This window comes from Notolepis coatsorum, assembly GCF_963971535.1.
Source record: "Notolepis coatsorum genome assembly, chromosome: 11".
NCBI classification, from domain to species: domain Eukaryota; kingdom Metazoa; phylum Chordata; class Actinopteri; order Aulopiformes; family Paralepididae; genus Notolepis; species Notolepis coatsorum.
Window position 1 is genome coordinate 38231307 of NC_140175.1, and position 12675 is coordinate 38243981.

Consider the following 12675-nt stretch of genomic DNA (forward strand, 5'->3'; position numbering starts at 1 on the left):
GAGCGACTCAGGCTCAGCTTCTTCCCCCAGGCCATCGGAACATTGAACACTGATCTCTACACACACATCTGCACTCTCTCACACAAACACACCACAGGTCACTTTAATCACATGAGAAGAGGTCACTTTAAAGGAAAGGTAAATTTAAAGGAAAAAAACATAACTGGATGTTTTTGTATAGTATAGTCCAGTCATTATAGGCCAGAATTAGGCTAAACCTAGGACAAATTGCAACATTAGCAAACTCAACTGATTTTGTATCCTCAATATGTCTTTAGTGAGAGAAAAAAAGTCCCAAGGAATCCCATCATGGGAAATGTGTTTTTTTCAATGTTTTGTAGTTAGGATGGCATAGTGACAGGGCAGAACTGTATATTGTATAGAAAGTGTACAGGACTCATTTTGCCCAATCGAAGCAGGCATGGCCACCTTCATTTCACTATAGGCCTATGTCTTATTGTCTTGTGTATGTATGTGATGAATAAACCTCTTGAATCTTGAAGCAAGACATTTGAAACAATAGGGACCACCTTTAAAGTCAGGTACTGGTAAGATTTGTTCTCTATTAAAAAAAATTGCATTGCTAATATATTAAATATTGGGTGATACAATTTTGATTTGATTGTATTCAGTTGGCGGCTCCTGTGCCAGTTACAAGCACGCAGAGCATCTTATAGATTTGAATGATGCGTTTTTTTTATATGCTCATTGTGCTGAAGGGTCTGCAATTAGGTAAAATTAGACCTAAAATAATCCCCCTTTAAGTTAATATGTGGGAGTTAAGTTATTATTTACCACATAATGTTACACTGCTGCCTATTGATTGCATCTCAGGTTATATGACGGTGCTGCCATCTAGTGGGCCAGAGGTGGTTTAGTGTCCCCTCGTATCTGCGTCACTTCCTCTCTATGAGCTTGCGACATTGAACTTGACCGGACACGGAAGAGAGCGGACGTACACACGGCGTTGCTCTCGTTAACGTTATAAGTTTGACGGTGACCAAGTATGAAAAGTGGCTTACCAAGCGGACATTATACCACCAAGAGAGAGTGAGTTTTAGTACCCAGCTAATTTGATGTTTAGTAAACGTCTGGGATTAGCATATTACAGCAGACTATAGTATTCCCCATCTATCGTTACCAGTTAGCCGAAGCTAGCTGGCTCGGCGCTAATACCTAAAGTAGCTTCGGCTCATGCTTCGATAGCTGCTCTATACTGGACATATCAGTCGATATATAACACAGACCAGAGAACATTTAGATAAGGTCTGTGTCGCTGTAAAGGGACACAACTAGTCTTAAGAAGTAGCCATAGCAGTAACCTGTGGTACAGAGGGGACCAGCGTGTCTGCAGCAGCTGTCGGCGTGCGCCGTGCAGCACCACGGAGCGGAGCGAGACACTCGGACCACCACAGCGGAGCATCTGGTCTGCAGGAGCAGACTGGAGGCGCCTATTGGACCGGGCAGCGTCTTCCCGCCCTCATCAACACGCAGCGGTCTACTACTACTCCTCATCACCTCCATCTCTCTCATCCTGCAGAGGGAATTGTTCCTCTGTCACAGTGGTAACCGCGGCAACGTTTGGCCAGAACACTTTATTAGAACTATTTGGGCGCCCATCTAAATTTAGTAATAGTATTTAATTAGGCTTTGTGTAATGTGATAACAATATTTTGTATGTATCTTTTTTCCCCTTTTTGCTTATATAAAAGCATTATGTTTCAAACAGTTTCCTCGCTCTTTCTAGTTTAGGTGACTCCATTTTAAGTTATTCACTCAGTTGTGTATTTGGTACAATTAGTTTAAGAGTTAAGGCATCCTACCACACCCCCTAAGGTGATAATTATATACAGTCCTCTAAGCTCCCGCACAATTTGGTCCTTCGAGCCGGATTTAAACCAGATAGGATGTCACAAAAGAGCGAGGTAGGTTCAAAGGGCCCCCCCCCCCCCTTCCCTGAAGGGAAGACACGTGCTCCTAGGGAGCGTAGATTACCCTCCCGACTAGATGACTGTGTCCTGGGTACACCCAGTAGCCCTAGTTCGGAGAGCAATCAGCATATGCTAAACACATCAGCTGACCGGACAGTAGGGGACTTTACAACCCAGACGGCAGGCACACCCCAGTTAGTAGAGGGTGCTGCTGCCACACCACAGTTAGATCAGACGGCAGGCACACCCCAGCTAGTAGAGGGTGCTGCTGCCACACCGCAGTTAGATCAGACTCTGAGAACAGAGCCAGACCCGACTGACACCCCCCAGCGGCCTGAAGAGAAGAAGAGACACCAGGTGACAGTCTCGTGTAGTAAAGACATAACTACCGCCAACCAAGATGAGTATGATGAGCAAGATGAGTCTGAAGAAGAAGAGGAGAGTGACTCAGCTGAAAACGACTCGCAACCTGGAGAGGATATCAATCCCCCAGACAGAGTGGAGCTACGCGGCAGGCAGGACTTCAATCACTTCCAACCGGGAGAGTTCTTCCTAGACACTCGCAGAACTAGTAGGCCCCCCAGCAGAGCACAAAGCAGAGGGAGCGTTACAAGCCAAACAGAATTCATGTTCCAATGCATGCAACAACAACGCCAAGATGCGCTCGACAGAGAGAGAAGAGCCGCGGAAGCACTGGAGCGGGAGCGCGATAGAGCGGCAGCCCAGGCCTTGGAGTACACCCGGCTCGCTACCGCCCAACTGCAATCGGCCTCTGCCTCCAGGCAATCATCAAGAGCATCCACTAGGAATAACTCACCCCAGCGCCGCCAGCCTGAAAGGGAGGAGCACCCGGCTACGTATCCCCGACCCCGAAGAAGGGACAAGGCCGACTCCGAAGACCTGGAAAGGCGACTGGCTCGTCTGCAGGAGGAATATACGGCACCAAGAGAGGCGCCACCCCGCTCTCAATGTGAGCGGCTACCCGCCACACACAAAGCAACCTCCAGATCCCATCAACATTGGCCCGTAACTGCACCGGCCCCTAGGTACGACCCGCTCCCACAGCGCCCACCAGGGAGCGCCATCCCATTCTTCAAAGACAATTCTAGAAGTCAGTACCATGACATGAGGATGTGTCTGGAGTTCCTCCTGGGCGCCGCCAACCACAACGAGCAACAGAAGTTCATCGAGCTGTCTATGCACTGTAGGCTGCCTGCGGCCAAGCTCATATGCACTGCCAACGCATACTCCCCCACCCCCTATACTTCGTCTATCCAGGCCCTGGACGAGCGCTGGGGACGCCCGTGGGACCACATAGTGGAGGAGATCCACGAGCTGGGAGAAATGGCAGACATAAAGGACGACCACGCCCTGGACGCATACTCCTTGAAGGTACAGGCTCTGGTGAGCCTCCTGACGTTCCAAGGAGCCGCCGGCCGCACTGAGCTCTATGCAGGCTCCAACGTAGAACGCTTCGTCAGGAAGCTTCCAAAGGAAAGGGAAGAGAGGTTCCGACGGGAACACGAGCGTCTCCACCCCCAACAGCCACTGTCTACCCTGATGGAGCTCTCAGAGTTCCTGAAGTCGGAGATGAGGCACATCCGCCTCCCCAAGCGGGAAGAGCCGAGAGGCAGTGGACGAGACAAGTCCGACCGAACGGGGCGGCCAGTTAGGGTGCTGACCACCGTACATGAAACCACATCAAAGGAGCACCAAGGGCCCCCGAAAGGCCAACGAGGCTTCTCCTCCCAGAAGAAAGGAGAGAAGAAGACTCCGCCGCCATGCCAGTGCTGCACAGAGGTCCACTGGCTAGACAACTGTCCCGTGTTCAAGGAGAAGACTACAGAGGAAAAGAAACAGTGGATAATAGAGAATAAGCGGTGCTGGAAGTGCGCCCGTGAGCACAGAGCAAAGGACTGCACCCTCAAGGGACCCTGCAGACAGAGCGGGTGCGGGAAGATCCACCTCACGGCCCTCCACGACCTCAACAATAGAGACGACAAGGCTAAGCCTTATGTGGCGGAAGTCCGTGATGAGCCCTCTAGAGAGCTACGCAACTACTACGTGGGCCCCGTGAGAGGCAGCACTCCCCGCGTGCTGTTGAAGATTGTGCCGGTGGTCCTGCGGAACCGCGACAAGACTCTGGAGACCTACGCGGTTATTGACGATGGCTCGGAGCGCACGCTGCTGATGCGTGAGGCTGCCATCGCCCTTGGACTCGTGGGCGACGCAGAGGAGCTGGATCTCCTCACCATCCAACCAGGGCGCACCACTATTCGAGGAGAAAGTGTGGCCCTCACCCTCACACCGGCCGGACGGCCGAAGGAAGTCTTCAAAGTGAGCCGCGTATTCACAGCTGCCGGGTTGTGCCTCTCCAGTTACGGCTACCCGATGGAGTCCCTCATGAAGAGGTACCCACATCTCCGTAATCTGGGGATCAACGCTGCAATGGAGGTGAAGCCCACCCTCCTGCTCGGCTCCGATAATGTGAACCTCACTTTACCCAAGCACATCATCCCGGGTCCACCCGGATGTCCCGTCGCCCTGGAGACTCCGCTAGGCTGGACCCTGCAGGGCCCCATCAGTCTAAGAAATCTGAACGCCCGTCAGACCCACTGCCTCTTCATTGGAGCGGGGCACGAAGACGAGGCATTGCTGGAGAATGTTCAGAGGTTATGGCAGCTGGACATTGCTCCATACAAAACCGAGAAGATACACACTCGCTCCAAAGAAGATAAGGCGGCGATGGATCTTCTCCAAGCCAAGACCAAGCGTGTCTGCGTGCGCGGTGTCCTCAGATACGCCACACCGCTCTTGAGAAGAGAGCCCATGCCGACCTTCAAGGTTCCCCCAGGAGTAGCGAAGCCGTGTCTGCTTAGCACTGAAAGAAGACTCAGCAGAGACCCCGAGACGGCTGCCGCCTACGCCACAGAAATGAGCAAGCTCATAGAGTCTGGACTCGTCAGGAGGCTGAAGCCTGAGGAGGCGGAAAGGAGTACCGAGTCATGGTACCTTCCACACCATAACGTTAAGCACAACGGAAAGAACAGAGTGGTCTTTAATTGCAGCTTTCAAGTGCGCCAGCAGAACCTCAACCGCTATCTCCTGCCCGGTCCGACTCTGACCCCTCCTCTCCTCGGAGTCATGGTGCGCTTCCGACGACAGAAGACCGCCATCAGTGGCGACATCAAACGCATGTTCCATCAGGTGTGTTTGCTCGACGAAGATAAGCCACTCATGAGGTTCTTGTGGAGAGAAAGCCCAGACGACCCGGAACCGTCCATCTATCAGTGGGAGGTGCTGCCCTTCGGGACGACCTGCAGCCCGTGTTGCGCCACCTACGCCCTGCAGCTTCATGTCGACGACGGCGCCGCACCCCCCGGAGTCTCCGATGCTGTCCACCACAGTTTCTATGTGGACAACTGCCTCCACAGCGTGGAGACCGCGGAAGAGGCCTACAAGCTGGTGCATGACATACGCACCTTCCTGGCCACCGCTGGCTTTGAGGTCCGCCAGTGGGCCACCAACAACCCTGAGGTCGTCCGAGACCTCCCAGACGAAGCGAAGGCTGACAGCAGCGAGACCTGGCTCTCCCAGTCAAGTGAGGACGCCCAGGAAATGACTCTGGGTCTCCTCTGGCGTTTCAAGTCTGACACCCTGTGTTACCGGCAAAAGAAAATCGAAACTCGCCATTACGTAACCAGGAGGTCGATCTACAGTACTCTGGCGAGTCAATATGACCCGTTGGGTTACATCAACCCCTACACGACTCGTGCCAAGGCTCTGGTCAGCGAGCTGTGGACTGAGGCGAAGGGATGGGATGACCCCCTACCAGAGACACTCGGGGCGAAGTGGAAGAAGTGGGAAGAAGAGCTCCCCACCCTCCAACAGATCGAGTTTCCCAGGAGCTACTTTCCCTCGAGCGTCAGTCTGACCGGCAGCCAGCTCTCCCTTCATGTATTCTGTGACGCGTCTGAGAAGGCATATGGTGCAGTAGCGTACCTGCGCGCGGTGGAGCCCGACGACACAGTCCACGTCTCCTTCATTCTTGCACGCTCAAGAGTTGCACCCAAGAAGCAGCAATCCATTCCCCGGCTGGAGCTCTGCGCAGCTCTAAGTGGAGCCCAGTTGGGAAAGATGCTGAAGGAAGAGCTGCACCTCCCCCTTCACGCGGTGTCGATGTGGTCTGACTCCACAACAGTCATCCAGTGGATCCAGTCGACTTCGTGCAGATATAAAGTATTCGTAGGAACAAGGGTGACAGAGATCCAAGAGCTTGTGGGGATCAGCTGCTGGCGATACGTTTCGACAGATGTCAACCCGGCGGACGTGATCACCAGAGGTGCGACCCTCGAGGAATTGGCACGTCCCAACCTCTACCACCGTGGACCCGACTACCTACGCAAGCCAGAAGAAGACTGGCCTTCTCCTCCGAACTTGGAGAACGCAGAGGTGGAGGTGGAACTTAAGAAGTCCATCTTCTGCGGCCTCACTGGACTCCAAGACCCTTCAAATACTGACGGTCCCAAGGTTGAGGATTGCCAGACCCTAGAAGAGCTCCAAGTACGTACCTTCCACCACCGGAACCCCGGTCCCGGAGACCCGACCCCTCTCAGCGCCGACGACTACGCCGCAGCTGAGATCATGTTGCTGCAGAGGGTGCAGCGGGAGGTCTTCCAGATCGAGATGGCGTGCTTGGGACGGAAGATGGAGCTACCAAGAGACAGCAAGCTGAGGCTACTGGCCCCCGAACTGGACGAGAAAGACCTCATACGTGTCGGAGGCCGCCTACGACGGGCTCAGGGCCTCACTGAGGACAGCAAACACCCCATCCTACTCCCCTCGAAGCATCCGGTGACTAACTTGGTGATTCGTCACTATGACACCAAATTGTATCACCCTGGAGCGGAGCGGCTCTTCGCGGAGCTCAGGAGAAGGTTCTGGATACTTCGCGGCCGGGAGGCTGTGCGGCGTTACCAACGGTCATGCACAGACTGCCAGAAGCTCAGAGCCCAACCCATCATGCCACGAATGGCTGACCTCCCATCCTGCCGCCTCCGTCTCCAAGAAGCGCCCTTCCACAACACGGGCATGGACTGCTTCGGGCCCTTCACCATCAAGGCGGAGATCGGGAGAGCAACTGCTAAGAGATGGGGAATCATCTTCAAGTGCCTCACCACGAGAGCCGTCCATCTCGAGGTGCTGGCTGAAATGACAACAGACAGCTTCCTCCAGTCATTCCGTCGATTTACTGGAAGGAGAGGGCGACCCCATACCTTATGGTCTGATCACGGGACGAATTTCAAGGGAGGAGAAGCTGAACTCATCAAGAGTTACCACCAGATGAGTGAGGAGTTGAGGGACGAGCTGGCCTCCCAACAGGTCACCTTCTCCTACAACCCTCCAAATGCACCCCACTTCGGTGGAACGTGGGAGAGAGAGGTCAAGTCAGTAAAGGCTGCTCTAGCAGCCGCGCTCAGAGGACAGGTTCCGAAGGCAGAGGTCTTCAACACCGTGCTGGTGGAGATTGAAGCCATTCTGAATTCCAAGCCACTGGGGTACGTCAGTAGCGACGCGGCCGATCTCGACCCCATAACACCCAACAGCCTTTTGATGGGGCGGCGAGACGCGGCCCTTCCCTTTGCGGTCTACGCCTCCACCGAGATCATCGGCAGAAGACAATGGAGGTATAGTCAGGCTTTAGCCGACCAATTCTGGAAGAGGTTCACCACCGAATATCTCCCATCGCTGCAAGGCCGCCGTAAGTGGATCACTGAAAGAGGCAACCTAGAACCAGGAACCCCAGTCATGATCGTGGATCAGGCGCTTCCCCGAGCCCGCTGGCTCACCGGAGGGGTGAAGAGTGTGGTAAAAGGGCAAGACGGAAGAGTCCGCTCTGCTATCGTGGAGGTCGGAGGAAGAACATACCACAGACCAGTGGCTCGACTGATCCGACTACCCCCGTACTCTGACTCTGACCAGCCTGAGTGACTACTAGACATTCAGCAGACCTCAGTACTGATTAGCGCCGCAAATCAGGGGGCGGCTGTGCTGAAGGGTCTGCAATTAGGTAAAATTAGACCTAAAATAATCCCCCTTTAAGTTAATATGTGGGAGTTAAGTTATTATTTACCACATAATGTTACACTGCTGCCTATTGATTGCATCTCAGGTTATATGACGGTGCTGCCATCTAGTGGGCCAGAGGTGGTTTAGTGTCCCCTCGTATCTGCGTCACTTCCTCTCTATGAGCTTGCGACATTGAACTTGACCGGACACGGAAGAGAGCGGACGTACACACGGCGTTGCTCTCGTTAACGTTATAAGTTTGACGGTGACCAAGTATGAAAAGTGGCTTACCAAGCGGACATTATACCACCAAGAGAGAGTGAGTTTTAGTACCCAGCTAATTTGATGTTTAGTAAACGTCTGGGATTAGCATATTACAGCAGACTATAGTATTCCCCATCTATCGTTACCAGTTAGCCGAAGCTAGCTGGCTCGGCGCTAATACCTAAAGTAGCTTCGGCTCATGCTTCGATAGCTGCTCTATACTGGACATATCAGTCGATATATAACACAGACCAGAGAACATTTAGATAAGGTCTGTGTCGCTGTAAAGGGACACAACTAGTCTTAAGAAGTAGCCATAGCAGTAACCTGTGGTACAGAGGGGACCAGCGTGTCTGCAGCAGCTGTCGGCGTGCGCCGTGCAGCACCACGGAGCGGAGCGAGACACTCGGACCACCACAGCGGAGCATCTGGTCTGCAGGAGCAGACTGGAGGCGCCTATTGGACCGGGCAGCGTCTTCCCGCCCTCATCAACACGCAGCGGTCTACTACTACTCCTCATCACCTCCATCTCTCTCATCCTGCAGAGGGAATTGTTCCTCTGTCACAGTGGTAACCGCGGCAACGTTTGGCCAGAACACTTTATTAGAACTATTTGGGCGCCCATCTAAATTTAGTAATAGTATTTAATTAGGCTTTGTGTAATGTGATAACAATATTTTGTATGTATCTTTTTTCCCCTTTTTGCTTATATAAAAGCATTATGTTTCAAACAGTTTCCTCGCTCTTTCTAGTTTAGGTGACTCCATTTTAAGTTATTCACTCAGTTGTGTATTTGGTACAATTAGTTTAAGAGTTAAGGCATCCTACCACACCCCCTAAGGTGATAATTATATACAGTCCTCTAAGCTCCCGCACACTCATGTTCTTGAATGTCCATTCTTCACAAGCAAATGTGTGAAGAACATACTCTGCAAAAACGCAAGTAGCTACTTGGTATTGATAATGATGTTGATTAGTCAGCCTGCATAATTAATCTCGATGTTTTTTTTACAAACCCCTGTCGCACAGATAATGACGTAAGCGTAAATAAGATGGAGAAGGGAGGGACATTCTCACATGGTAGATGCTAGATCGGACGGCCCGGAAGAATTTTCTTTTACATTTATTAATGTGTAGGTAGTGGGAGATTGGGAGTGGTTAGTGTTAATGATAGGTTTACAAAAAACGTTTAAGGTTAAAAGTATGACGACATGTAGCTTTGCAGCTTGGCCAAAAAACTGGACGCCTCAATAAAACGCCGATGACCCCGTCCGATCTAGTATCAACTTCCCACATGCAGGACTATTTTTTTTGCAGCTTGCAATCTCGACTATTTTGGCTTCGTACGCATTTGCTAAGTGATTAGGCGGTAGGTGTACATGTTTCTTCTTGGCTTATTTATCTCAAAGAAAGCAAATACGTCCAGTGCATGTCACTGCATTATCATAGCGCTGTTCTTTCTTCGCGTCAACAACAGGGTGAGGGAGGGCATACAAAGACGAACAATTTCTCCCTCCATGTCTTTTGCCTTTCAACTGATGTTGATGTATTTATGTTCCTGTATTTACATTTGCATTAACATGCAAGGAAATACGTGACAACAACATACTCACTCTGAATGTGTTACATACAGGCTACAGCGTACAGCCCAAGCCTTTCTCTGCAGGTTTGCTTTCGAACGTTTAGTGCTTTTAACGTTACAATAATGGTCCTTTCCCCCCTGTTTTACAGGCCTGCATAACCACATGTTGTGCAGGTGTGAGGTCATGAGTATTTGATGTTTTATCACATTTCCTAAGAAAGCACATTTATATAGGTTTTTTTGTGTGTTAAATGAAATATTTATTTTATTTAATTTCCTGGATTTAACGATTATAGCCTAAATCTCCTCTCATCTTGACCAACAGGCTGAGCCATGGCGACATCTTCGCCCAGATTCACCTGGTGCAGCTGTCGCAAACACAAGATTCCCGTCAAGGACACCCACGAGCTGTGTCTCCACTGTCTGGGCATCCAGCATGCTAAGGAGGCTGTGCTGGAGTATGGCAAATGCCCCCACTGTGCCAAGATGGACTGGAGTACCTGCATCAACCGCCTGACCAAAGTCCAGGAGGTGATGCACCGTGAGAGCCAGCAGAAGAAACAAGAGGCAGCCCGGTCTGAAGTTCAGCCCAAGACTGAAACCACCGCTGTGAGCGAGCCAAAACCAGAGCAGGACCATGTCCCCACCCTTCCCCCTCCCTGTCTCCCTACATCCACCGCTGCCCATTCATCCACCATGCCAGTGATGTTTACCATACTCTCACCACCCCCGGTGCAGATGGGAACCAATCCTAGCATACTCAAAGGTTCCTTCCTATCACAACTGGCTATTCAGCAGTCTGCAGACTCCACCCCCTCGATGAGTCAGCCGAGTTCTCACGTCCTGACGACCAGCTCCCGCAAACGCCGTCGCTTTTCGTCCTGCCGCTCCCGCTGCCCCAACCGCTCAAAGCGGAGCCGTGTGGGTCACCGTCGGAGGCTTTCTCCCTCGTCCTCTTCGTCATCCCAGTGCTGGACGTCGGACGACGACTCTTGTGCTTCTGGCACGGGGAGGAGGAGGTCTCCGAGAGAGTCTCGACGAGGGAGCAGGGCGGAGAGACGGCACGGGGAGCTGGTGGAGGTCGTCCAGCAGAGGCTCGAGGCCCAGCAGCAGGCCGTGCAGCTGCAGTGGGCCCTTCTAGAGAGACGCATCGAGGCCCTAGAGCGGAGAGGTCCGGAAGTTGCTTTTTCAATCCCCACACAAACCGCACAGCTCAATGCCCCTACCTCCCAGGCATCCACTTCCTCTCAAGAGCTCCAGAGAGACATGTCTAGTTCAGCGGGGGACCAGCTAGTGACGGAGTCCATCTCTAGAACCATAGTCAAACAGGAAGAGGAGCCGTCCTCCCTCTCGTCGGTCTCTAGGCCTCTCAGCGACGGAGAGGGGGATGCCTCCCAGTCCACTGAAGGTTCCATCTCCAATCAGGACCTACTCGCAGCCAAGGAGCTCCAGAGCCTCATAGCGCGAGCGGCCAAATACCTGGGCATTGATTTCCCCAGCACATCAGCAAACACGTGCAGCCCACCCCATCCCACCATGTTGCCGGAGTTTGAAGAGCTGGTCCAAAGCAGCTGGCAGAACCCGGCCAGCTCCAAACCCTACAGGGAAGTCTTCTCCAACATGTACCGGCTTCACGACTGTCAGTCTCCGGCTTACGACCAGATGCCGCAAGTCAACTGTTTCATGTCGGCCATTTTCCAGGCGGTGAAGCCGACGGAGAACAAGGAAAGCCAGGCACCGACTGAACGGTGGCGCTTCACCGAGACTCTGGTGGAGAAAATGTACCAGACAGCTGGCATGCTGGCCAAGACGGCCAACTACCTGCGTTACCTGTCGGACTACCAGAGGATGTTGCTGGTGGAGATCACGGAGGATCACCCTGCCCAACGTTTTGTCACGGTCCTCAATGAGCTGAAGCTCATCGGACAGTTTACCCTCCAGTTGTCCTCCCACCAGGCGGAACTATCCGGGAGGGTCATGTCTGCTTCTGTGGCTGTCCGGCGACAGGTGTGGATGGCCAAGACCAACTATACTGACTCCCTGAAAGCCACCGTGGCCGACCTACCCTTTGTGGTCAGTCAGTCGTATGGGGTCAGCTCAGGTCCTAGCTCCTCGTCGGGAACAGTGTGTAAACAAGAGCCATCATAATGGCAAAGTGTACATAGGCAAAGAGTTTTCAGTAGGCAAGACGTGTTAACGTGTATTTGTGCTTAAAAGTGGTTGAGACTAATTGATTTGAATTTTTAAATAAGCTACTTGTGTCTTGTAGACATAACATTTCCTATTATCTATTGCACTCAAGTTCCTATGAGACTACAAGTACCAGTTCCTATGAGACTACAAGTACCAGATATGTGAATTAGATTTACTGTAAGCTCTCAACTGTTTTTGTACATAAGTAGTGTCTTGTCATAATTCTTGTGCTCAATAAATAAATTGCATTAAACACTGGATTATTGACTTTTGTTTTTACTTCTGTGGTGCTGAAATGCATTTAGTAATATATAGTTAGTTACTATGAGTAGTGTGATCCAACACAATAGTGTTTTAAGTATTGAAATGAGTGTAGTTTGTTCCTGTGGAACCTAACTCCAAGACATTTATTTCACTCTCAAATTGACTTGAGATAATTATAAAAGGACTAACCGTATGCAACAGCTAAATATTACACGTATAATCTATAATACATTAATACATGTGATTTGTAAGCCTACTGAAACAAAATGGATCTTTTTAGTTTGAATCTGAAGAATGTAGATTTAAAAACTGCAATGGTAACATTTCATTGAGCAAGCCCAAAAATCTGAGTAGGCCTATTCATAATTTATA

At 51.4% G+C, this 12675-nt stretch overlaps 1 protein-coding gene across 1 annotated transcript; it reads left to right on the top strand.

Moving 5' to 3' along the window:
• The first annotated feature begins 9544 nt into the window (after window positions 1-9544).
• Window positions 9545-12220, top strand: LOC311236574 (uncharacterized protein). The gene is made up of 2 exons (XM_084324260.1): window positions 9545-9633; window positions 10172-12220. The coding sequence occupies exon 2, from the start codon at window positions 10180-10182 to the stop codon at window positions 11992-11994; it is 1815 nt and encodes a 604-aa protein (XP_084180386.1). The 5' UTR covers window positions 9545-9633; window positions 10172-10179; the 3' UTR covers window positions 11995-12220.
• Window positions 12221-12675: the final 455 nt, after the last annotated feature.